Raw genomic sequence first — 23809 nt, 5'->3', positions numbered from 1 at the left:
CTCTTCCCTGTCAGTCCTCATTGTCGCTCTAGAAGAAATTTATTCTCTCTACTGCTGTGTTTGCAGAGGATCGACTTCACTGTCTTTTTCATTCTTTCTCCTTTTTCTTTTTGTGACTAGTCTATCGAAATACCCCGTCTTAGCAAATTCAACAGAAAGAACTGTATATTTCCATCCAAACCACATTCAAGAAGTGACTAAACTACCGGAGAAATATCCGTCACCAACGCACAATATACGTGACAATTTCAATGAGATACATTTGGAACGGGATCGTGAAAAGGGGTTATGATAATCTTTTTGTTGCAATTCGGGCCACTGTTTAATCCCCCTCCCCCTAATCAGCTCGCTGACGTATTTTCTATCAATTCGAGTCCTCTTATATCAATTACTAGTACTACAAACAAACTCGAATGTTGGTTAGATTTCATGGCCTCGAATTTTCTTAAATGAAAGACGGCTCATGTTCCCTCCCCGCCGCTCGGGAGCACTCTGTTCCTATTCCTCCTCCGCCAAGCGCCTCTCGGAAGCGGCGACAGCGCGTAATGCCGTCAGCTCCACTTCCCGCTCCAGCTCCCGCTCGCGCTCTTCGGCCGCCTCCTCAGCCTCCTCAGCCTCCTCCTCCTCGCGCAGCTCGCGCCACACCTCCTCGCTGACGTGGAACGACTGCGAGATGACCGTCATGAAGGTCCAGATCTCGGCATTAATGAGCAGCTGCAGCATGCCGATGCCGAGGATGTTGCCCAGCCGGCGCCAGGACCAGAAGTCCCATAGGTTCAGGGGTAAGATCAAGTCCATGCCTACAACAGCGGTGACTGTCGCAGAAGAAGAAGAAAATAATAGTTGGCGGCCGCTCTGTAGGAAGTTCCGCGCCATCGCGCGCAGGAGCAGCGCCTCAGCCGGGGCGCAGACCGCGTTGACGAGGAAGCGGCATATGCTGTCGGCCGCCAGGGTGGTGGGCGTCAGCGTCAGCGGGGTGACCATGTAGAGCTTCTTCTCCAGGCTGTTGCTCCCCGTCGACGCATACGACGAGCGGTTGTTGTTTTCGCCGGCGCCGGCCCCGCCCTGCTGGCCGCTGTAGCTGGGCCGCAACTCGGCGGACCAGACGCCCGCGGGCGGCTCCGTGGTCTCGCTCGTGTCCACGTCAAAACTAATGAGGGTCGGATTGATCATGTCGGTGTCTTCCTCGTCCGTGCCGTAGTCTTGGTCGCCACTGCCGGCGGCGGCGGCGGCGCCAGAACTTGCGCCGGTAGCACCACGGTTCGAGAACGTGCTGTGTCGCCGCAACGTGCCGAGCGGTATGCCCTGGTCGCCGGCGGAAGCTGCTGCGGCGGCGGCGGCATTGTTGCTTCCCCTTCGAGAGCCTGGAGAGTGGTAGCATCTTGGCTTGGGTTTCGCGCGTGGCGGATCTCGCGGTCAGCCGCTCCTAGAGTCGGCGATTCCGGTATCGGGGGGTTGTGGCTCTCCGGAGGGGGCCGCGGTGGCGGTGCCCGCAGGTCAGCTTGGAGCAGGAGCCCGTTGTTATACGGACGGGGAAGGAGGCGAAAGATTACTGTGCCAACGTTAAGTCTTCCGATAAGACGTTTCATAAGATAAAAAGCGGCGTAAGGGGCTACGTTGACTGCGAGCTGGCTCGTCCACGTCGCGATAGAAGAAGCATTGATCGTCTCCATGCGGGGCGGGGCGACGAAAGGGGATGCGCTGCTGAAGGGAACGAAGAACAGGGGGCTGGGCAACCACGCAGATGATGGGATGACATCGAGTGTTTGGAGTATAGTGAATATCTCAACATTGAGGGTAAACCATTTGAGACCCGCAACCAGCCTATGAGAGGGTCAGTAATTGGGACAATGATACTAATAGTCGAAAGGCGCGTGACTGACCATGGCCTGGCCTGTACAAAAGCGCTCTGGTATTTAAAATAACCTTCAACGGCTCTGGCAGGGAAGTAAACTTGCAGACCGACCAACGCCATCTGCGCGTTGGTCCGATTGGTTAACTCAAATTGCCATAGTCGAGAGAACTCGGTATGACAGTACGGTTTGTAGACCTGTAACAGTTATTTAGCGGGAATTAACTTGTATATCCTGATAACATAGGGAACCGCCATAGCAATAGACTTACCAGAGATCTTTGCCGTACGCCTTCGAGGGCCCAGAGGCCCACGTCTGCCAGCATGCGGCCGACGGGAATCAGCACTTGCGCCACCGTGTTCTCGTAGTCCAGCTGGTCCTGGACCAGAGACGAAGCCGTGTCCCGCGACTCAGCGAGCCCGGAGGTGGAGGGGTCGTCGGGCTCTGCCACGCCGATTACATGCATGACCTCGTTGTGGGCGCGGATCATGCTCTTGATGACGGACTTGGTGTTCGGGTTGACCACCCGGCCCTTTTCATCATACTGCCGGGGACCCTCGCGAGGATCCGGCAAGCCGGTTCCCATAACGACATCATCGTAAGGTGAGCGGCCCTATAGCGATGGTTAGTACGTGGGAAGAAACACAGGTGATTGATGGGGAGTGGAATATGTACCAGCGCTTGGGATGTCAGTGGCCCCAGTCTGCCCATGTTGAGTCGATGTCGATGAGCAGGGGCATTCGTGTCAGCTCCTGACCATCGGGGCGGCGTTGCGTACCGGGACCGTCGATGCCGTCCAACTCAGTCTAACGGGATTCAATCTAATGGCTGGAACTATCGAAACTGCATTTTCCTGAAGCCTGCGCACATGAGTTGAGAGATGTCAAGATGGCGATATTGCGGATGGCTTGGTGTGTTCAAGCAAGCGACTTGTAATGAAGCGGGTATTGGGTCCGGAAATACAGTGGAGTGACAGTGCATCCTTAGCGCTTGGTCGCTAGAATAGACGGAATCGACCCCCTGTAGGATGCGGCATGCATCTGCTTATCGATAACCAAAAATTTATTGAGAGCAAGCAGAGTAACAAGCAATTGCCCAAGGCCTACCTGCTTAGAACAACCTATTCTTCGCAAGTAGAGCAGCAGGACGTGCCTCTAGAACAGCACAATGTCCGGCAAATCGCCCTTCAAGACGACCTTCGAGGCCGCAGAGATAATTAGGCCCATTTTCACCGGTGGCGCCTTTGCGCTCGACAACAGCGCTCGTTTGCTGGCCACCACTCTCGGCGAAGATGTCGTACTCACCGATTTGCAGACCGGCAAACACCTTGCCACCGTGGAGGGTGATGGCGAGTTCATTTCGACTCTGACCTTGACTCCTTCCGGATCACACCTCATTGTGTGTTCGCGCTCGCTTACGATGCGCATATACTCACTGAAACGCGCGACTCCGGACGAAGAAATCACGACGCAGTTGCTCCGGAGCGTCAAGCCCCATGGCACCCCGGTTCTCGTTCTCGCCGTCGATCGAACCAGCACCTTGCTGGCAACTGGAGGTACCGACGGCTCGATCAAGGTGTGGGATATCGTAAAAGGCTATGCCACGCACACGCTGCGCGGCCCCAGCGCCCTCGTCACGGCGTTGCATTTCTTTGAGGTCGCGGCCGGGTCCAAGAAGAAAGCTGAGGTGAACGGCAGCAAAACCGGCAAGAATAAGCACCGGAAATCGCAAGCGGCGGAAGACGACGAAGATTCACCGACCGCGAGGTTCCGACTTGCATCGGGCAGTCAGGATGGAAAGGTCCGGGTATGGAATCTACACAAATCAAGTGTTGTCACAAACCTGGACTCCCATGTGTCGGATGTACAGGGGATTGATTACTCCCCAGAGCAGGAGGCTTTGGTCACAGCTGGAAGAGACAAGACAATAACCTGGTGGGATGCGACAACGTGGCAGCCTCGCAAGGTCGTGCCCTCCTTCGAACTGGTCGAGGCGGCTGGCTTCATTGGGGATGGAAGTGTGACCTACACCGCAGGTTCCAATGGTTGCGTGCGCTATTGGGATACAGATACCGGCCGAGAGCTCACAAAAGAGCAGACTGCCACACCTGAAACGGAATCTTTTGTAGGCACGATATACCGGCCTGGACTACCATTCTTGCTCTGTGTACAGGCAGACCATACACTGGCTCTATTCGAGCTGCCCACGAAAGAAACAGCCGCTACAGTTCCCGAAGCATACCGCAGGATATCAGGCACACACGACGAGATTATCGATCTCCGCTACCTCTTGCCTGATCACTCGATGATGGCACTGGCCACCAACTCGGAGGATATCCGCCTGGTTTCCGTTACAGAACCGCAAGCTGGAAGCAAATCCATGGTTTCCGCCGAGTACTTCGGTCAGGACATTGCTCTTCTGAAAGGTCACGAAGAGATTATTATCTCTCTGGATGTTGACTGGTCTGGCCATTGGGTCGCCACCGGAGCCAAGGATAATACTGCTCGCCTCTGGCGCATCGATCCGTCAAACAACTCCTACACATGCCATGCCGTGTTCTCTGGACATGCCGAATCGATCGGAGCGGTCGCCCTGCCCCGAGCAAAGCCATCCGAGGGCTCCAAGGCGCACGCCGACCCTCTGAACCACCCGCCGGCTTTCCTTATTACTGGTTCTCAGGATCAAACGATCAAGAAGTGGGAAATTCCTCGCGAGGCGCAACAGCCAGGAAAGGGCTTACGTGCTGCTTACACTCGCAAATCTCACGACAAAGACATCAATGCCATTGATGTAAACCCATCATCACAACTGTTTGCCTCGGCGTCCCAAGATCGTACTGTCAAGATCTGGGCGACAAACGAGGGTGAAGTCCAGGGGATTCTCCGTGGTCATAAGCGTGGTGTTTGGTCTGTCAGCTTTGCGCCTGCCAACACACCCTCTATCCAGGGCGAACAGGGGTCAGTTTCTGGCAAGGGCGTTGTCCTCACTGGTGCCGGTGACAAGACCATTAAGCTGTGGAGTCTGACTGACTACACTTGTATACGCACTTTCGAAGGACATACAAACAGTGTGTTGAAGGTGGTGTGGCTAAACCTACCCGTGGGCGAAGATCGTGGGAAGAAGCCTCTCACATTCGCAAGTGCGGGAGGAGATGGCTTGGTGAAGGTCTGGGATGCCAACAGTGGTGAGACTGAGTGCACGCTGGACAATCACGAGGATCGCGTATGGGCACTTGCGGTTCAGCCTGAAAGTAACACGCTTGTGTCCGGCAGCGGTGACTCGACTGTCACATTCTGGAATGATACCTCGGTTGAGACGCTGGAGGCTGCGAATGAGGAGCAGTTGAAGATGGTAGAGCAAGAGCAGGAGCTCCAAAACCACATTCGCCACGGGTCTTACCGAGCAGCCATTACATTGGCACTTCAGCTCAACCACCCTGGTCGTCTGCTGTCGCTCTTCACCGCGGTCGTCAAGACCAAGACGCCAGACGAGGGCAGTCTGACGGGACTCAAAGCCGTCGACCATGTCATCGCCCATCTTTCGGATGAGCAGATCTTCCTGCTGCTTCTGAGGCTGCGGGATTGGAATACCAATGCGCGAACGGCACCGGTGGCCCAACGCATACTCTGGGCGCTCGTCCGGAGCTACCCAGCCTCCCGCTTCTCGAGCCTGTCGGTCAAGGGAGCCCGGGGCCAGAAGAGCCTGAAGGAGGTTCTCAATGCGCTCAAGGTATACACCGAAAGGCACTACAAGCGCATGGAGGAGCTGGTGGACGAGAGCTACTTAGTGGAGTATACCCTGCAGGAGATGGACACTCTTGCGCCGAGCTTGGGGCCCGTTGAGGGTGCCGAGGTTGATGTTATCATGACTTAGAGACCAGGAGTACTTGATGACAATTTAAAATCAGAAGAATCTAACTGCCTACCTTCTTTATTATCGTAAACGGCGTTGGCGAATGTGATAGCCTCGCTATTTTCTGTACATGGGTTCCAAGCTTTCACTCGCCCGACTTACCCGATATTTGGGCAATGGCTACGAGTAAGATATCCAAAAAAGAGTGTACAGAATAGCCCAATAAGGTGACTAATAGATATATAGTTCGAAGAACACCTGGTGCTGCTGGTTTTCATTATTCGGCGTGACTGATAATGGAAGTTTGCAGGTCTTAAGTCGATTAGGCTTTCACTAACAAGTACTTATAATCGGCAACAGGCTCCGACTAAAATAATCCCCACCATCAAGTGCATGTCCCATCCATGTAAGCTGATTGAGCCTCATTTTCATATGCACGATTTCCACAGCTCAACTTAATACAACACACCAACCAACAACAACGGGCATCATGGACTCACGCAAATCGACGGCGCTTACCCGCAAGAGGGCTGAGATGGAATTAATGCCTCCGCCGCCACCAGTAAAACGCATCAAGAGACCCAAAAAGGTCCTTGACGAAGATACCTATACCGATGCCTTGTCGCACATCATAGCACGCGATTTCTTCCCCGGTCTTCTCGAGAGCGAAACACAGCAGGAATACCTCGATGCGCTGGAGTCTAAGGACAACGACTGGATTTCTAGCGCCGGACGACGATTGCAGCAGGTCATGACTCCCGGGCGACACAAGGCTCGACGAGGCACGTCACTGGCGCCTCTCGCACAAGGCGCCGCAACACCTCAAGGATATGCCGGGGACACGCCGGCCTCCGTGTCGGCGCAAACAGTCACGACCATTGCCGACGACAAGCCGTTAGTGGACACGAACATGAGCCTTGGAACATTCCAGTCGAAATATACGAGTGAAGACAACGAAAGCTTCTACAAGCTGCTCGACAAGCAAAACGCGAAACGAGTCGAGAAATACGCCTGGATGTGGACGGGAAACAAGTTGCCGTCCAAGATGCAGATAGCACAGAAGGAGGTCGAGATGAAGCTACTCCAGTCCAGAGGCCTGGTAGATGACGGACACGATAGGGACAGGCTGGCCATTAAGGATCGAGACGAGAGGCCAGCGCAGGCAGAGACTTGGAAATTCGCACCGAAGAACGTCTTGATGTTCACCCCGGATGGCATAGAGGACTCGTTGGAAACGGTGGCACAAAGGTCAGAAACGACATCAAAGGCACCACCCAAGGCTCTGAATTATCTGAACACAAGATTGCCGCCGCCGGTAGAGATTAGCGACGATGCCTCGGTGGTATCAGAAGAACCGTCAATATCGGCTATTCGGGACGCCATAGCCGGCAATTTCCCAGCAAGTCAGGCCCCGTCCACCACGGCAGGAAACGAGACGCCACGGGTCAACGGGTATGCGTTTGTGGACGACGAAGAGCCGGCATACGCATCTCCACCCATGCCCATCATCGATCTGGGGCCCGGAGACGCTACGCCAAATCCGTTTACAATCAAGGAGAACAGCGACCGGGAAGCACTCCATCACCGCATGGTCGACAGGATCTCGGCATCGAAGCGGACCTCGGCCATGGCCGGTATGACGGGCAAGGTAGACCGGACGCCGGTGCCCAAGTTCCCAAGCAGCCCTCGAGTGGGCGGGGGTCTGACACCGGCCGCTCAGCGTCTATGGGGAAAAATAGGGGGCAGCGGAGGCCACACACCGAAGACGCCATTTGGACAGAGTGCGTCTACACCGGCCAAGAGCTCCCAGTTGAGGCAGGTAACGAGACGTTGAGCAGGGGCAGATACGACACGATTTCACGAGAGAACACCAACTATGATACCCACCACTAGAACAGAACAAGTCTAAGGACATAATAATGAGAGAGATATACTATTTCCCCACCGTCATGCTGTGTCGAAACGTCCAAGGTTATAGTAGCATTTACTGTCAGAGATGAGGCTGCAGATAGCAAATTCTGCTCTGACTGCAACCACAGCAGCGGAGAGATTTCATTGTTGTATGTTGATGCAGGACATTGCTGCTGCTACGGTGGTGCCAATAGTGTTAAGTGGGGTGTTGCGATAGCGAAGCTTGGATTTCTAGATTTCTGGGTTTCTTAGTACAACCTTGAACTCCTGCAGCTGCAGCCTTACGACTTTCCAACCCTCTCAACTTCGCGACCATTCCCACCAAAATGTCCAAACGTCCCGCTTCCGAGGCTTTAGAGGACACCTCAGGCGTTGGATCGCCAGCTTCGAAAAAGTCCCGCATAGATGATGGGCCCGCCGACTGGGACATGAACGGCAATGGCGCAACGCCCACCGAACGCGACGATGCGGCCGAGGATGACGACGGCTTCGAAGACGATACCCCCATAAAAGCACCAATCCGGCAGGCGGCGCCGACCGAAGGATACGGCGATCTGTATCTAGACACGATAGACCGAAACGTCCTCGATTTCGACTTCGAGAAGCTCTGCTCCATCAGCCTGTCAAATATCAACATCTACGCCTGCCTAGTATGCGGTCGGTACTTCCAGGGCCGCGGGCCAAAGTCACATGCCTATTTCCACGCGCTGGAAGAGGGCCACCACGTCTACATCAACATGGAATCGCAGAAGGTGTACGTCCTGCCCGAGGGCTACGAGGTCAAGAGCAAGTCGCTCGATGACATCAAGTACGTCTCGGATCCGCGGTACACGAAGCAGGAGGTGATGGAGCTGGACCGCAAGCCCCGGACGGCGTGGACCCTTGGTGGGAAGGAGTACACGCCCGGCTACGTGGGCATGAACAACATCAAGGAGAACGACTACCTTAACGTCGTGGTCCAGGCCCTGTCGCACATAACGCCGCTGCGCAACTTCTTGCTGCTCGAGGACGTCTCGGCGCGGTCCGAGCTCGTCAAGCGCTGCGCCATCCTCTTCCGCAAGATCTGGAACCCGCGCGCCTTCAAGAACCACGTCTCGCCGCATGAGCTGCTCCAGGAGATTTCGCTGCGCTCAAGCAAGCGATTCACTTTGACAGTACAGTCCGATCCCGTCGAGTTCCTGTCGTGGTTCTTAAACAATCTACATCTGGGCCTGGGCGGAAGCAAGACGAAGCCGGGGAGCAGCATGATTCATCGCATTTTTCAGGGCAAGCTGAAGGTTGAGTCACAGACAATCACACCAAAAGCAGACGCGGGAGACAGGTTACGGTTTGAGGACTCTGCCGAGGTCAAGGTCGACATCAACCGGTTCCTCCTGCTTACTCTGGACCTGCCGGCGGCACCGCTATTCCAGGACGAGCTGGACCGCAACATCATTCCTCAAGTGCCGCTCACCAGAATCCTGTCCAAGTACGACGGCCGGACGGCGCAAGAACAGCACGCGCAACGGAAACGGTACCGGCTGATGCACCCGCTCCCGCCGTACCTGGTATTCCACATTAAACGCTTCTCGACGAACAAATTCGTCTCGGAGCGCAACCCCACCATCGTCACGTTCGACGCCCGGAATCTGGACGTCTCCCCCTACGTCGAGCCCAATCCGGCCGAGCACCCGCCCGGCGAGCCGATCTGGTACGACCTGGTGGCCAACGTGGTGCACGAGGCGATACGAGCCAAGGAGGATGTAGCCGACACGGCGGAGGAGAAAAGGACATGGAAAGTGCAACTACGCGACAGGGGCCGGGATCAATGGGTCACCTGCCAGGACCTCTTCGTTGAGGACACACAGCGGGAACTGCTTTATTTAGGCGAGGCGTATCTGCAGGTCTGGGAGAGGAGGCGAACTCCCAAGGGGAAAGGCAAAGCGTAATTTGGCAATGTATCATGGAGAAGAAAGGGAGAAGCTCCTCGTTGAAATGCATAGGCCAATTTGCATCCCCCGACAAAGCAGGTTACTTGTAGGAGTATAGATTGGAGTATAATTGAGAGTGATCCATGACCTCCCGATTTCCAAGCTTGGGTACTTAGGTCTGTAGATTACATCTTCATCTCGCAAGCGAGTCATGGTTGTGTAGTTATAGCTCTATATCATTTCTTGGCAAAGACGATTATCGCAAAAGCCACCAACGATTGGCGGATTCGGATACACCAGAAGGGGGTAGTAGCTACGTTACCTACGTGTTTGGCTAGTAGTTTGCATGCTTCACGCTATGACACTGACGTACAGGGCCTCGCCCACTCCAATGAAACGCACCATGACCTTTAGGTAACGACCATCTCTTCGATCGACAACCACGACGAGCGTTTCTTCTTTCTTTACAAGTCATCGCTGAAGCCAAGCGCTTTTCGTAAACCCCAAGGCGCCTCCTGATCTTTTGAAGATTCAAGCGGTAAAATATAACTCATTCCGATACTCCTCAGCCTGGTCGCAGCGAACCATCTCCGAACAGCTATATCACCCACCACTACAACAACACAATATGGGTAAGTCGCTTCATATAGGTCCACTTCAAAAGAGCAGACTTCTCACATTTCCGTCCAGACTATCTACCGCTCGATACCATCCTCGACAGCGGCGTGCTGCCGCACTTTGTGATCCGGCAGGGCATCCGGCGGCAGCTGGCGCAGCGGATCGCCGAGATCGCGACCGAGTCGCAGGCCGCGGCGTGCGAGCGCAAGATGGGGTACCTGCAGCTGCTGCGCACGCGGCCCATCGCCGTCGAGACGGCGGCGGCCAACGAGCAGCACTACGAGGTCGGCACGGGCGTCCTCGAGGCCATGCTGGGCCCCCGCATGAAGTACAGCGCTTGCCTGTACGAGAAGGGGTCCGAGACGTTGGGCATGGCCGAGGTGGCCATGTTACGGAGCTACCGTAAGTTTTTTTTGTTTTTTGTTGCTCGAATTTCATTTCTCTACCGATAGGAATGGGATGAAATTCATAATACTGACTTGATATATCTTCGCTCAGTGGATAAGGCTCAGCTTAAGGATGGCATGAAAATACTGGACTTGGGGTAAGTTGCAGTTTTCTTTTCACATGACATCTCATGAAAGTATTGAGATTCGAGGGGGCTTTCCACGAGCAAGGCGAACTATGGGATGATGTAAACGCCGTATGCTGACAACAGATCGCAGTTGCGGCTGGGGTTCTGGCGCGCTTTACTACGCCGAGATGCTGCCCAACAGCAAGGTCATGGCTTTCTCCAATTCCAAGACGCAAAAGGAGTATATCGACGCTCAGGCCAAGGAGAAGGGCCTCAAGAACCTGAAAGTCGTCACAGGCGATGTCGCTGACTACGAGTTTAAGAAGGAGGCCTTCGACAGAATCGTGTCTATCGAGGTATGTACTGTGACACATACACCCGCACCGAAGATATCATGACTAACACAGGAGCACCGCCCAGATGTTTGAGCATATGAAGAACTACGAACTGTTGATGGCAAAGTGCGCGAGAGCACTGAAGCCTGGAGGCAAACTCTTCGTGCACATCTTTGCTCACAAAGACACGCCCTATGATTTTGAGAGTGGATGGATGACGACACACTTCTTCACTGGCGGCACGATGCCGTCGGCTGATCTGCTGCTCTACTTCCAGCGGGAGCTCAAGATTGAGAAACAGTGGTGGGTGAACGGAATGCATTATTCGAAGACTTGCGAGGTACGTCACACATCCGATACGCTCTCTCTCCCTGGACCCGAGGCTGACTTGGTATTACTGCTTCTCCAGCATTGGTTGGCCAACATGTGGGCCAACAAGAAGACGCTGTGGCCGCATCTGGTAGAGACGTATGGCGAGGCGCAAGCCAACACTTGGTGGAACAGATGGCAGATCTTCTACATGGCATGCTCCGAGTTGTTTGCGTACGAAGGCGGAGACACGTGGGGAGTGAACCACTATCTATTCGAGAAGCCCAAGGCATCCAAGGCATAAAGGACGAACGCCGTGGATAGTATGTATGTAAGACACGTATACACAGAGGCGCAATAGTAGCCGCATGGACCAGTCATATAGTCCCTTTATTGATGGCTGGAATATCCCAGATTGTATCTCATGTAATTGCCATGGCGTTCGTGTGTGCTTGTTGCTGAATAGTGAATCGATTGCATTGTATCGGATACTCCAGCAGTTCTACGGCCTGCAAGTCGCCCAAGTGTTTGCCCTCTCTGTCTCCGAATTGGTGCTCTAGTGATCCCAAGGGTGCTTCCAGCCCATCAGAACGGGACCTGTGGTTTCAATGCGTCAGATTCGTGTTGGTTGGCGTCGCTATAGTCATTTGCAAGGGTGGGGGTCAATTACCGTCCTTCTTCGCGCGGTACATCAACTACAAGACAGACAGCGTTAGCAACAGGTCACATGGCATAGCTAAACCTCGATTGGGCGACTCACGAAGAACCACATGCTGGCACCGAGGCCAGTCGCTGCGAACCGGTAGATGCCCGGAACATGAGGCCTAATAGGACCGCTGGGACCGCCTGCCATTGTGACTGTATTCTGCGGGCACCGAGCCTAGTCAGTCTCTGATCGGATATCCAGGGGTTGTAGGTGAGTGGCCGTACGGGTGGTTGTTGCGGAGTGGGAGGTTTCGTTGGGAAGAGAAGGGAGATGGTTTCGTCGCCGACGAGTTCAACTGAGGTTCGCTCAATTCGACTGGCTACTGGCGGACTGGCTAGCTGACTGGAGTGCACGGACGCCATTGGCAGCAGCCGGCAGCGGCTTCTCAAAACCGAACGGGCGTCGGGTTTAAGAAAATTGAGCGCCAAGCACGTCTGCGCATGCGCTACAGCCACTGCAGGCCAAGCTTGGTTGATCGATAAGGCAGGTTCAACTCGCCTGGAGACTGCTGGAGCAACGACGGGCAGCAGTGGACTCTCCACTGGCCAGTCCCGTTAGCCTTCCCTACATTTCCCAAAGTTATTCCAACAATGGAATCACCGCCTCTCGACCTTTAACATTTTGAATAACAACCTGCTTGACGCTCCAAATCCCGAGCTATCTCTTCTTTATTTCTCTTCTTCACGGCCAGCGGGACTCTTGTCTCCCTTACATGTCGACCACTCCTTAATCAGTTGAGATGACTGCTTCGTCGTTTCTCCAGTCGCAAACCTCGTGATCAGACGGACTGCTTGTTTCCCTCCGAACCATCTTTCCCGCCTTGTCCACACCAGCAGTCTGCCAACACTGCCGCATTGCCTGCCTTTGTCGCGTCGCCAGCTTCTCCAGGCCGCCCTGAGGCAAACATACATATCTACGCGAACATCGGGGAAGGATGGCTTCCAGCGGCAATGGCGCGCCGCCTCTCTCGCCAGTGTCTTCCGCAAAACAGCACCAGCGGCCCAGGGACAGCTACCTAGGATGTTCTAGGATAACAGACTACGAGCTGCTGGGAAAGCTCGGTGAGGGTACCTTCGGGTGAGTTTGCGCGCTTCATTCCTGGTGTCTTCAAGACTTCAACACACGCCCCAATGGCGCACATGCTAATGTGAATCTCTTTACGCAGTGAGGTACACAAGGCGAGGTCGAAGAAGACGGGCAGTTTGGTTGCACTCAAGAAGATTATAATGCATAACGAGAAGGATGGCGTCAGTAACCAATTATGCGGCGAGAAGAACCCTTGCCAATGGCCGGTCGCTAACTGTTTGTCCAGTTTCCAATCACTGCCCTTCGTGAGATCAAGCTTCTCAAGCTGTTATCGCATCGAAACGTCTTGAGTCTCGAGGATATGGCCGTTGAGCATCACACCAAAGCCAGTAAGTTGGAGCCATTTGCACCTCCCGGCACGCCGAGCGACGAACTGACGAGTTCATCAGCGGACAAAAGAAAGCGACCCATCATGTACATGGTGACGCCATACATGGACCACGATCTTTCAGGCTTGCTTGACAACCCCTCGGTCACCTTCACCGTCCCACAGATCAAGTGCTATATGAAGCAGCTGCTCCAGGGCTTACAGTACCTCCACGAATCCCACATCCTACATCGCGATATGAAGGCCGCCAACCTTTTGATCAACAACAAGGGTGTTCTCCAGATTGCCGATTTCGGTCTGGCCAGACACTACGACGGAAACACGCCGCAGCCAGGTGGTGGAGGGGGAGAGTCTAAACGAGAATATACTGCCCTGGTTGTGACAAGATGGTATCGGCCCCCGAGTTGTTGATGCATCTTAGAAAGTATACCACAGCTATCGATTTGTGGGGTGTTGGGTAAGTCTTCACTCAATGCTTGGCAGCTCTTTAGATTCTAACTTCAGTATAGCTGCGTTTTCGGAGAGATGCTTTATGGCAAGCCCATCTTGGCGGGAGAAAGCGACACGCATCAACTTGTCATCATATTTGATCTGGTAGGATCTCCTACGGAACAGACAATGCCAGGCTGGAAACAGCTGCCAGGGGGGCAGAACTTGCAGCCTCCCCCTACTCCAGGAAATCTTCCACAACGATTCCGTCAACACGGGCCCTTGGCCATCTCATTGCTTAAGGAGCTCCTCAAACTGGACTGGCGTGCCCGAATCAACGCCGTCGACGCTTTACAACATCCATATTTTACCACTGCACCACTCCCCGCTCAGCCTGGCGACATACCCACTTATGAGGATAGCCACGAACTGGACCGTAGGAAGTACACGGATCGCAAGGCAGCTCTACCACCTGCTCCCAAGGGCGGCGCTGTGGGCGATGGCGGGTTCCATGGCAACACCCAAGGTTTCAGCAGTGGCGACGGCTATGGCCCACCAGGTGGTCGTGCGAACGGCGGCCGTCATCCCACCGCTCAGAACGGTGGGCACCGCAACGGCCCCTCGGAGAGCAGGAGACCTGCATGGGCTAGAGACCGAGACCATCCACCCCTGATACCCGCCTGCCGCCCAGGCCGCCACCACCAGAGAATGGCTATCCCAGCCATAGCGATAGAGAGCACCGTGATCGGCCGCCTGGTCCTCCTCACAGACGAGGCGCTCCAGTCAGCAGACCAGATGTCGACACGTATATTCCCAGCCACCGAATGGGAGGAAGAGATGAGAGGCCATCCAGAGACTACCGTGCTCCGCGAGATGATCGACGACGACGGGACGACTACGATGATCGACGGCCGCCAGATTGGGACCGTGAGCGAGACCGCGTAAGAGACTATGACGACCGAAGCCGGGCGAGTCGAACTCGTAGTAGGAGTCGATCCCCCCGCGACAGAGACCGGGACATGTATCGCCGATAGAACGGTGATTCTCGTGGTCATAATGGACGATGGGGCAGTTTCCCGCATCGCTGGTGATAATGGAGCGACTTGCCTATTCGCCAAGTGATATTCTTGTCTAAACAAGCAGGAGCAGGGATGTATTACCCAGTAGCCAGCCAGCAAGTCATGCTGCGTCATTAGATACTAAGAATAGCGAAATAATGAATTTGAACATTATGGTAGTGCATATGCAGTGCCCAGTGCCCAAAACAGTCAATTGGAAGTTGCGGTCCCTCCGTTGATTACATAGTATTTCGCCGGATGGGTTAGTCTAACAACCTCGGATAGTTCTACGAGTATTATACACGGTGCATTCAAGTTATAGCTCGTGAACGAGGTTATATTCCCGCCTGATACAACGTCATAAATTTGCTAGTCTTCACCGCCCGAATAAACTCCTTGCGTGCTACGATGAATTGATGTACAAAAGAATGACCCCATAACCCCGAGCAGTTGTCCACCCAGCCTTATTCAAACAGCCTTGGCCTGCGCCGTCGAGTCTATACTTGTTATGCGCTGTTACACTCGCTTCCCTTCACAGCGAATCGCTCTCGCTGCTCTCTTCGTGGATCGTCTGGGCCAGCAGGCTTCTAATCGACCCTCCCCGGCGCAATCCCCCGCTGGATTTCATGTTGCTACTCAGCGACCGCCAGTCTCGCTTGTACATATCGCTGCCCCCAAAGTTGAGGATGGGAGAGGCTTTCTGCGCCCCCCTCCTTCGCGATGTCGTCGGGTTATTGAAGGCGCTCTCGCTAGAGGTGGTTGTAGCACCACCAATATCCGTGAAGCGACCAGCTCTCCCTGTAGTAGAGCTCCCCGCTAGGCTCTCGCCGTCGCCGTCATTGGCCTCGATGTAGTAGTAATCGTCTTCATCATAGTCTTCGAAACCGACCATACCGCCGCCGTTCGTCCGTTGCTGCTGTGATAGCTGCACGCTGGGGTCCAATCGACGGTTTGCCCGGGACTTTTGCTGCTTCTGCTGCTGTGGCTGCGGGCCACCAACACCGTTCTGAGCGGGGATGCGCTGCTGCTGCTGTCGTGGGCCAGAGGACGACTCTTCTCCTTGCACTGCTTTCTGCTGCGAAGGGTGTATGTGGAGCAACATGGCAATGAGCCGCGAGACGCCATGAGCTGCGAGTGCTGCAACAAGGCCAACTATGATTGCGCAAGTAAACTGTTGTTCGGGGTTAGTCAAGTCGATCTCACGTGATCTCACGCCAGTGAGCTACGTAGGTATGAAACAAGACGCCTTCCGAAGTCAGGAATCCTTACGAAGTTGAAGAGCATCTGTCATCATTACGTTAGCAGTCAATTCACCGTAAGGATCAGACCGAACAACAGAAGGAAAACTCTATGATGGATACACGTTATGTGACTGAGTTGTAAGAAAACATGCGTACCTTGAGCCCCGAGAGGAAGTTCACGACCATCAAGGTCGTATTCGTGCACATCTTCCAGGTGAACCACAGCGGTGAGAAGAGCACCGACAAGACGCGCGACGTGATGGCGAAGGCGTAATAGGCCGGGTAACGCAGCGGGAGCGTGGCCCAGTAGAGGGCGGCACCGAGGAAACCGTACATGATGACCATGACCGAATATAGTCGGGTCAGGATGACAGGCACGCCCTGCGCAACGGACTGGAGGATCTTTAAGTACTCCATCGCCGCTTCGCTCTTCGACTGTGCCATTCCTTCGCTGCAGGCTCTACGGGCGGGCGGTTCATGGACGGCGCGCGCGCTTGCGGGAGTTGAAGGCTATTGTTGTCTGTATGTCATGTGAGTGAGAGACAGGAGAGCAAGAGAACCAAACCTCGGCCTGGTTAAAGCCAAAAAGAGCAAGCTGGCTAAGAGGCAGTTTGAGACAATTGGAGCAGGGCTGATATAGCGATTGACATCCAACTTCTACGAGGCTTCGTCGAGTTCACAATGACCAGCTGCTCAAACAAGTAACATGATTGGTGGCCACACCCGTCACTGGCAACAGAATGGGGAAACCAGGTCCGTCGGGCTATCTCGACTTCTCGAAGCGCGCCTGCAAGATGATTCGCAGTCGCAGTGCATGCCGCCCCCAATATGTACTCCCAAGCCCCTAATGGTGCCAGGCTGCCAGGGTCATTATTTACTTTAAGCTCCAAATGGAAAGGGCGAATGGAAATGATGGCCCGTCCCACTTTACTTTATTTTCGGCGGTGGGGTAGCCTCGCAGTGGGAATAATCAGAGAGCTTGAGAGGTGGGAGGGCATGTCCATTCGATGATGCCCATCTGCATGCCCGATGGGGCCGTTGCCAGAGCCACGGAGATAAACGAGGAATGGCGAGATTCCAAGCCACACGTACAGTATTCCCGATCAGAGTGAAACAAACCATCATTATCACCTATAAGTCGGGTCTCGCTGGCCTCGACGTCACCGGAACTTGGCTGGTCAGCCCCTTGGCACTTGGAAGACGAACGAACAACTGGAGCGCACGGGCAGTTGAGCTCAGGCCATGCTGCACCAGCAATACTGCACCAGCCAGCAGTCAGCACCTTGCAGTACTGAGTACATACAGACACCAGCACTACTACCCCTCCACACTTGACTCTCTCCGGATCAAAGGCGCGCGCGAACATTCAACGTGCTTGTACTACGTGGTAGCAACTGTGGGCAAGCTGCAGCAAGCATTCGATTTCCAGCTGGGTCCAGTAGTCGGGAGTAAAGTTTACCTTCTTTGAACTTCCGTCAGCCTGCAATCCGTTCCGTCTATTCCTTCCGGATCTTCCTCCACCACTCTCCCTCTATCTCTCATCTCTAACTAAACCCGCTGCCCGCATCGCATCGCATCGCATCGCATCGATCCTACATTACCTACCGCACAATTACAATTACCTAACGGGAAAGACACAGCATCGCCCGCCGAACCTGCCCACGCCCAATCACCAGCCTGCATCTGGAACAGCTTAGGTAGAAAGAGGATCAACGTTGCCTGGTCCGGTTACACCGTCTGCTTTATCCTCGAATCCCGCCTGGGCTTTTTGGTCTCATGACCCCAAACTTCCCTCGCCTTCCCATCCTGATAAGCTCCACCGGGTCATTTGATGCACACGCCATGAATCAACGTTGAAGCAAAAGGGCCAGGGAAAGAGAGAGAAAAAAAAGCAACATCAGACCGCTGCCACGTTTTCCGCGACAATCCCCGCCCATTTGTTCTTCTTTTTTCGACCAGGGCTGGTCCTCCTTTCCGTATTGCCCATCTGAATCTGGATCTGGCCATCGGTCTCTGCCCACCCCCTCCCCCCAACAATTAACTGGTACAAGCTCAGCTGAGCTCAGCTTCGACCCCGTTCCCTCGTAGGTCCGGTTGGGGCAGGGTCTAACCCGCCTCTCCTTCCCCCACGCCTATACAATGGGCAACACACCTTCGACCTCGTCGAAGCCTGATACCCCCACACCTCATCACCATCACAGACCCTCCCGGGACGGACAAGCACAGGGCCATGGTGTTGCCTCCGCTCCCCTTGATCCCCCACGGCCCAGACAAAAGGAACCTAAGCACCAGGAGCCCAAGCACCTGATATCCAGCCATCAGCACCAGCATAGATCGGCAGCTTCGTCACCCGAGGCCAGCGTAGTCCAGGCACAGGGTTCCACGATTGGTCCCCCCAGAGGCGCAAATTCCAGACCGCTGTCTACTTTCAGTCAATCTTCACCGTCCCCTAGCCCACAGACATCCACTGCTCCCACTTCCCGTTCATCAGTCACCAAGTCGAAGCAGCCTGAAACGGAAGAGAGTAGTCTCAAGAATGAGCACTCCAAACCGGTTGCCGTCCCCACAGCCATCCCGACTCACAACGAGTCTTCCTCTATCCGCTCCACTTCCGTGTATGAGGATTCCCTCTTGACCTCGGGGCCAGCGTCCAGCAGTGTTCAGGAAATGTCCTATTCCATGAATCGCCCACCACGGTTGCCTCTCCCTATTGAGGAGGAGGTACATACGCCTGGCTCGCCAATCATTGCTCCCACGGATATAGGAGAACCCATCGAGGATAGCATCAGTGAACTCGACAAGGACGCGCAGCAGGCGGATTTGCAGCGTAAGAGCTCCGCGGTAAGCAATGCTACAGACGAGGAGGACACCGAAGAGTTGAGGGTCGACAAGACCAGGCCGACGGTGCCGACGCTGGTGGAATGGCTACAGGGCGGGCAGAAGGTTTATGTAACTGGTACGCCCTTCCAGTGGAGCCGGAAGCAGAGACTATTTCCTGCGTAAGTATATCCTGTCATGACACGAAGCCTCTGTGAAGAGTGTTCTATCCCAACTTCTGACATAGACATTGCTTTCAACCATACCTATGAAATGAAACGGAACGTCACTAACAATCACGTAGCAAGGGCCGTGAGGGCGTTTTAGAGGCTATCATCCCAGTTTTCCCTGGAACCCACCATATCAAGTTCTTGGTGGACGGCGCCATGGAAACCTCAATTCATCTCCCGACAACTGTCGATTTTGGCAACAACCTAGTGAACTATATCGAAGTAAGTGGAGAGGATGCAGCCACTCGTACTTACGATGGTGGTGCTTCACCTCCTAGAGATGCCGAGGAAGCCGCGGCTTTACCCTCAAGGCCGGGTTCGCAGGAAAAGCTCACGGATGAGGATAATGTGCACCACAAACGCACTCTCAGCATTCCGCCCCCTGAGAAATTCTCAGAACGCCTTCCCAAATACCTAGCCGACTTTGATCAGCCCGAGGACTCGAAACCGTACCAGCTATCCATAGTGGCCCTTGACAAACTTCCCACGCCACTTTCTCTTCCCAGTTTCCTAACCAAGCCGATTATGAACAACCACACTCTCATCAAGGACGATAACAGCGTCCTGAACATGCCGAACCATACTGTCCTAAACCATCTTGCCACTAGCAGTATCAAGAATAATGTTCTTGCTGTATCGGCAACGACGAGATATAGGAGCAAGGTACGTTTTTGCTACCCACGACGCACCAGAGATGGGGTTCGCTGACGTTGGAGATAGTATGTGACCACGATAGTGTACAAGCCAACGTCGGAAGATGCCTAGTCGCAAATCGTGTTGTCCATGTCAGAGATATCCAAACGAGAAATATGTAAAGGGGGCATTAGCGGGAAGCGGGAAGCGGAAATGGAAAACTCAGCAACTAATGATTAGCCATACAAGATAGGGGTAATTGGCAAACTTGTCTGGAGATATGCATCTTGGGGGGAAGGATTGACATGTGTCGCGATTTGGCCAATTAGAACCCGAATTCTCAGGGGGGATGGCCTCCTGCAGACGGTATCTGAGGGACATAGCAGATAACAGTCCCCAACAAGTCGACTTGGGAGTAAGGGACTGCCCAAATTTAATACTTGATCAAGTGAATGGCCGCCAGAGGCAGTTATTCTAGATTTGATGTGATATTTTACTTGTTTGTATCTGTTATAGTCTAGTCAGACCTCCAGCTGATATGTACATCATCAGTCCTAAAGCGCTGTGTGCATGTGCTATCCTCAAACGGTGTCCGGAAACCCGTTTCCCACGCCAATAAACCAGCCAGGCCAATCATGATGCCGTTGTCGATACAGAAACGCTCGTCTGTCGCGTAAACACTTCCGCCGCGATCACGGGCCATCAAACCCATCATTGCCTGCAACCGCTCGTTGCACCCGACGCCGCCCACCACTAAGACCTGTTTACTGCCGACGTGGGCCATGGCGCGCTCGGTGATCTCCACGAGCATGGCGTAGACGGTCTCTTGCAGCGTAAAGCAGAGATCCTGAGGAGTGATGCGCTCCTCACCCTCCTTCAGCGTGCCGCCGCTGGCTAGGAGCGCGTCCTGTTTGCGCATCTGCGCAGCCAGCAGGTCAGCCGCCCCCAGGATGCCGCTGAAGCTGCAGTCCATGCCCTTGACGGCATAGGGGAGGTCGAGCAGCACGGGTTCCCGCTTGGTGACGCCGTCTTCCTCGAAAAAGGCCTTCTTGGCGAGCTGCTCGACGTTGTATCCGGGGAACGGGTCGTTGGGGATGTTGAGGGTGCGGGCGAAGCGGTCGATGCAGTTGCCGACGGCGATGTCGAGGGTCTCGCCGAAGATGCGGTACCGCTGCTCGGCGTAGGCGATGACCTGGGTGTTGCCGCCGCTCACGTACAGGACGACGGGGTTGTCGGCACCCGTGATGACGCGGCCCATCTCGATGTGGCCGACGCAGTGGTTCACGCCGACCATGTCCAGGCCCCAGAGCAGGGCCAGGGTGCGCGCGCCGATGGCGGTGCTCGTCAGGGGGGCGCCCATGCCGGGGCCCCGCGTGTAGCAGATGCAGGACAGGTCCTTCGGGGAGGTCAGGCCGGCCGTCTTCAGGGCCTCGCGCGCCACGGACACGAAGTGCGCGCGGTGGTGCGCCGCCGTGTCCTTGGGCAGGAAGCCCGTCCCCGGCGGCGAGTTGAAGGTGTGCCGCACGTTGGACAGGATCCGCGTCTTGTTCGTCGCCGGGTCGTGCGAGACGACGCCGATGCCCAGCTTGTTGGCGCTGCCTTCGCAGCCGAGGGCGTAGAGGGGCGCCATGCTGGTGGCGGTGAGAGGAAGCTTCCGGTGGGTTACGTCGGGATGGGCTGGAACACTGTCGGTCGATGCGATATGGGATCCCGGGATTCTGGGATTAGACTCGGATGCGCAGGAGGTGGGGCAGGGTTTGCGTATCGCTGCTGGGTTGTATCGAGAATGCTGTTGACCGCCCGAGGTAGCCAATGACTCAAGGGTTTGTAATATGTTGTTTGCCTCACTCCCTCTTCAACAAATTCTGATCTAGGTGGTAGGCCAACCAAACGCCTGTAGCGTTACTGGATACGACTTGTAAGTGAATCTGAAGCGCAGATGTCCGATGTCTAGGTAGGGTCTTCACCCCGCACTGAGGTACCCGATGCGCTGTTTCTAAGACTCATAGGAGAGTTTTCCGCCTCGGGAAAAAAAGATTCAAATGAGGTACTGAACTTTCAAACACGATTCAGTCTATCGCGAGTTGCAATATAATCGCAATACTCTGCCTTCGCCGTCCATTCTAAAATTCCTCAAGCAGCCAGGCAGATCGCACACGAAGTTTGCGCCGAGGGGATGCAGTCATTGGTGGGGTCAAGTCCGCGATACAGACCTTGCTTGAGCAGGCCGGTCACTTATCAAGCGATAAGAGAAGCCAATGTCTCGGTGAAGTCTCTGCAGGGCACGAATCGCAGCCAAATGGGACTTTGCCGGTACACACAGAGACCCTGATTTTCTATTTGGTCAGCAGAAATTCGCTGGCCTGTGCTGTGCTGTGCTGCTGCCGCTGTGCCTTACACAGGGTGGGGTCTCACCTGGCTACTGGCTGGGGACCACTGGTTCTGCACTGGGCCTGGTGACGGTTGACGGACACCAGCACCAACACCAGACGACCTGCACTTGAGGCAGTTGAGGTCCGTCGCAAGCGCCGCGAGCTAGTGAGGCCCTCTCCACTCTTTTCCTCTCGCTGTCCGAGAACAGAGACTGAGAACTGCTTTAAACTACAATGGATGAAGGAAATATACCCGCCGACCTTATTCTGTCTGTCGCACTGCTTTCCCCGGTTCTCCTCACTTCTGCTGCTCCGAGTTTTTTCTTCCTGCTGCTATCCCCTCGAGACCGTCTCCTGTCTCTTGCTCGAGGTATACCCATCCTCACTCTTTTGTGCTCGACCTACCCTGCTCCAATGTGTGCAAGTAAGCCGACCTCTCTTTCCTGGCCCCAACCCGGAAGACCCTTCTTCTTCTTCTCCAAGTCCCCTGCTAACCAACCACACAGCCAAAGCAGATATGCCCTCCGAGTCTTTGACCTCCAGATACGATGCCTTCTTCGCTCCATAGATCGCTTGCCTCTGCCTCGCCCGTCTCCTCGAACGTTGGCGCAAGTCTCGGCTTGACTCGTCGCGGATGGTAAATTAATCGCCCCGTATCTGACGACGGATGTCACCACCAAGACCACCATGGACCCGGAACAACGCAGCTTTGGCAGGACGGCTCGCTATGTCCTACGGATATAGATCTTCGTGACCTCTGGTATCTGCCCATCATCATTATACCACCGGTTCTTGGACACGGCGGCTAGTTTTCACCACGGGCGCCGCTTACATGTCATCAGGCCTCCCCGTCCGCGCTGCATCTGCCCCCGGCCTCGCGCTCCAGATCAAAATGCATACTACGAACAATACCGGCTGGAGCTCAAATACTCAGGTTATTCTGTCTTCGAGAATCTGAAAGATTTTCTTGTAGATGAGTACCAACCGAGGTATGGAGCATCTGAGGCGTATGCATTTGTCTCGAGGAGCGCAAGCCGGTCTCCGCCTCACTTTCACAACCCCAACAACAAGTTGCTCTTTCAGCTCCTCCTACCAGCTGACGTTACCTTCTACAAACCCAACTTGAGAAATTTCTGAATACCTCTCTCCCTCTATTATGTCTGTCGAAAATGCAAGAAAGGGCGAGGCTGCACTTTCCACGGACTGCCTGAGCAAAAAGCGGAGCTCGGCGGGAAACTTGGTTCTCATAAACTTCCTCCCCTGGACTTTTGTTTAGTTCGACTTCTCACGCAACTCGATACTAAATCTCAATGCCGTTCCTCCTAATTTCGGGCGTGGCGCAGAACTTCATCCTTTCTGCGCCTCTGCTTACATTTGGCCGACATGAGCACTCTGCCGGCGGCATCATTATTCCCTTTGCGCATATCGCATCTTGGCTGCAATACGCAACAAGCTATAGCATCTGCGTGCGGCTGCAGCTACTGAGCGGAACGTGTTCTAGCCAGATGCAATGTGCTGCGTCTCGGCAACCTGCTTGAGCCGCAATTGGCTTTCCTGCTAGGCCTGGGAGATCGCAACAAAGCACTCGGCATTCCTCCAGCGAAACT

The 23809-nt window shown here is 54.6% G+C and overlaps 10 protein-coding genes across 10 annotated transcripts; 6 read left to right on the top strand and 4 right to left on the bottom strand.

The window, feature by feature from the left end:
* Positions 1–498: 498 nt before the first annotated feature.
* Positions 499–2564, bottom strand: PG998_008299 (uncharacterized protein; the record flags this gene model as incomplete). Its single annotated transcript, XM_066875115.1, has 5 exons — positions 499–1364; positions 1532–1824; positions 1884–2050; positions 2125–2466; positions 2529–2564. The coding sequence occupies 5 exons, from the start codon at positions 2562–2564 to the stop codon at positions 499–501; spliced, it is 1704 nt and encodes a 567-aa protein (XP_066731060.1).
* Positions 2565–3020: 456 nt separating this feature from the next.
* Positions 3021–5726, top strand: PG998_008298 (uncharacterized protein; the record flags this gene model as incomplete). Its single annotated transcript, XM_066875114.1, has 1 exon — positions 3021–5726. The coding sequence occupies one exon, from the start codon at positions 3021–3023 to the stop codon at positions 5724–5726; it is 2706 nt and encodes a 901-aa protein (XP_066731059.1).
* Positions 5727–6195: 469 nt separating this feature from the next.
* On the top strand, positions 6196–7539 carry PG998_008297 (uncharacterized protein; the record flags this gene model as incomplete). Its single annotated transcript, XM_066875113.1, has 1 exon — positions 6196–7539. One exon carries the CDS (start codon positions 6196–6198, stop codon positions 7537–7539), a length of 1344 nt encoding a protein of 447 aa, XP_066731058.1.
* A 403-nt stretch (positions 7540–7942) lies between these two features.
* Positions 7943–9544, top strand: PG998_008296 (snRNP assembly factor; the record flags this gene model as incomplete). Its single annotated transcript, XM_066875112.1, has 1 exon — positions 7943–9544. The coding sequence occupies one exon, from the start codon at positions 7943–7945 to the stop codon at positions 9542–9544; it is 1602 nt and encodes a 533-aa protein (XP_066731057.1).
* A 610-nt stretch (positions 9545–10154) lies between these two features.
* PG998_008295 (uncharacterized protein) lies at positions 10155–11606 on the top strand (the record flags this gene model as incomplete). The annotated part of the gene is made up of 6 exons (XM_066875111.1): positions 10155–10158; positions 10217–10546; positions 10643–10688; positions 10810–11014; positions 11079–11333; positions 11403–11606. 6 exons carry the CDS (start codon positions 10155–10157, stop codon positions 11604–11606), a joined length of 1044 nt encoding a protein of 347 aa, XP_066731056.1.
* Positions 11607–11858: 252 nt separating this feature from the next.
* Positions 11859–12155, bottom strand: PG998_008294 (uncharacterized protein; the record flags this gene model as incomplete). Its single annotated transcript, XM_066875110.1, has 3 exons — positions 11859–11899; positions 11973–11997; positions 12063–12155. The coding sequence occupies 3 exons, from the start codon at positions 12153–12155 to the stop codon at positions 11859–11861; spliced, it is 159 nt and encodes a 52-aa protein (XP_066731055.1).
* A 787-nt stretch (positions 12156–12942) lies between these two features.
* Positions 12943–14796, top strand: PG998_008293 (kinase-like domain-containing protein; the record flags this gene model as incomplete). The annotated part of the gene is made up of 5 exons (XM_066875109.1): positions 12943–13085; positions 13174–13255; positions 13321–13756; positions 13858–13879; positions 13932–14796. The coding sequence occupies 5 exons, from the start codon at positions 12943–12945 to the stop codon at positions 14794–14796; spliced, it is 1548 nt and encodes a 515-aa protein (XP_066731054.1).
* Positions 14797–15441: 645 nt separating this feature from the next.
* On the bottom strand, positions 15442–16567 carry PG998_008292 (uncharacterized protein; the record flags this gene model as incomplete). The annotated part of the gene is made up of 3 exons (XM_066875108.1): positions 15442–16131; positions 16179–16193; positions 16307–16567. 3 exons carry the CDS (start codon positions 16565–16567, stop codon positions 15442–15444), a joined length of 966 nt encoding a protein of 321 aa, XP_066731053.1.
* Positions 16568–18289: 1722 nt separating this feature from the next.
* On the top strand, positions 18290–19970 carry PG998_008291 (5'-AMP-activated protein kinase; the record flags this gene model as incomplete). Its single annotated transcript, XM_066875107.1, has 3 exons — positions 18290–19149; positions 19272–19860; positions 19918–19970. The coding sequence occupies 3 exons, from the start codon at positions 18290–18292 to the stop codon at positions 19960–19962; spliced, it is 1494 nt and encodes a 497-aa protein (XP_066731052.1). The 3' UTR covers positions 19963–19970.
* Positions 19971–20347: 377 nt separating this feature from the next.
* PG998_008290 (glycoprotein endopeptidase kae-1 protein) lies at positions 20348–21460 on the bottom strand (the record flags this gene model as incomplete). Its single annotated transcript, XM_066875106.1, has 1 exon — positions 20348–21460. The coding sequence occupies one exon, from the start codon at positions 21458–21460 to the stop codon at positions 20348–20350; it is 1113 nt and encodes a 370-aa protein (XP_066731051.1).
* Positions 21461–23809: the final 2349 nt, after the last annotated feature.

Source organism: Apiospora kogelbergensis, assembly GCF_038363985.1.
Source record: "Apiospora kogelbergensis strain CBS 113332 chromosome Unknown utg000005l_segment0_segment0, whole genome shotgun sequence".
NCBI lineage: Eukaryota > Fungi > Ascomycota > Sordariomycetes > Amphisphaeriales > Apiosporaceae > Apiospora > Apiospora kogelbergensis.
This window is presented reverse-complemented; position numbering and strand designations above follow the sequence as displayed.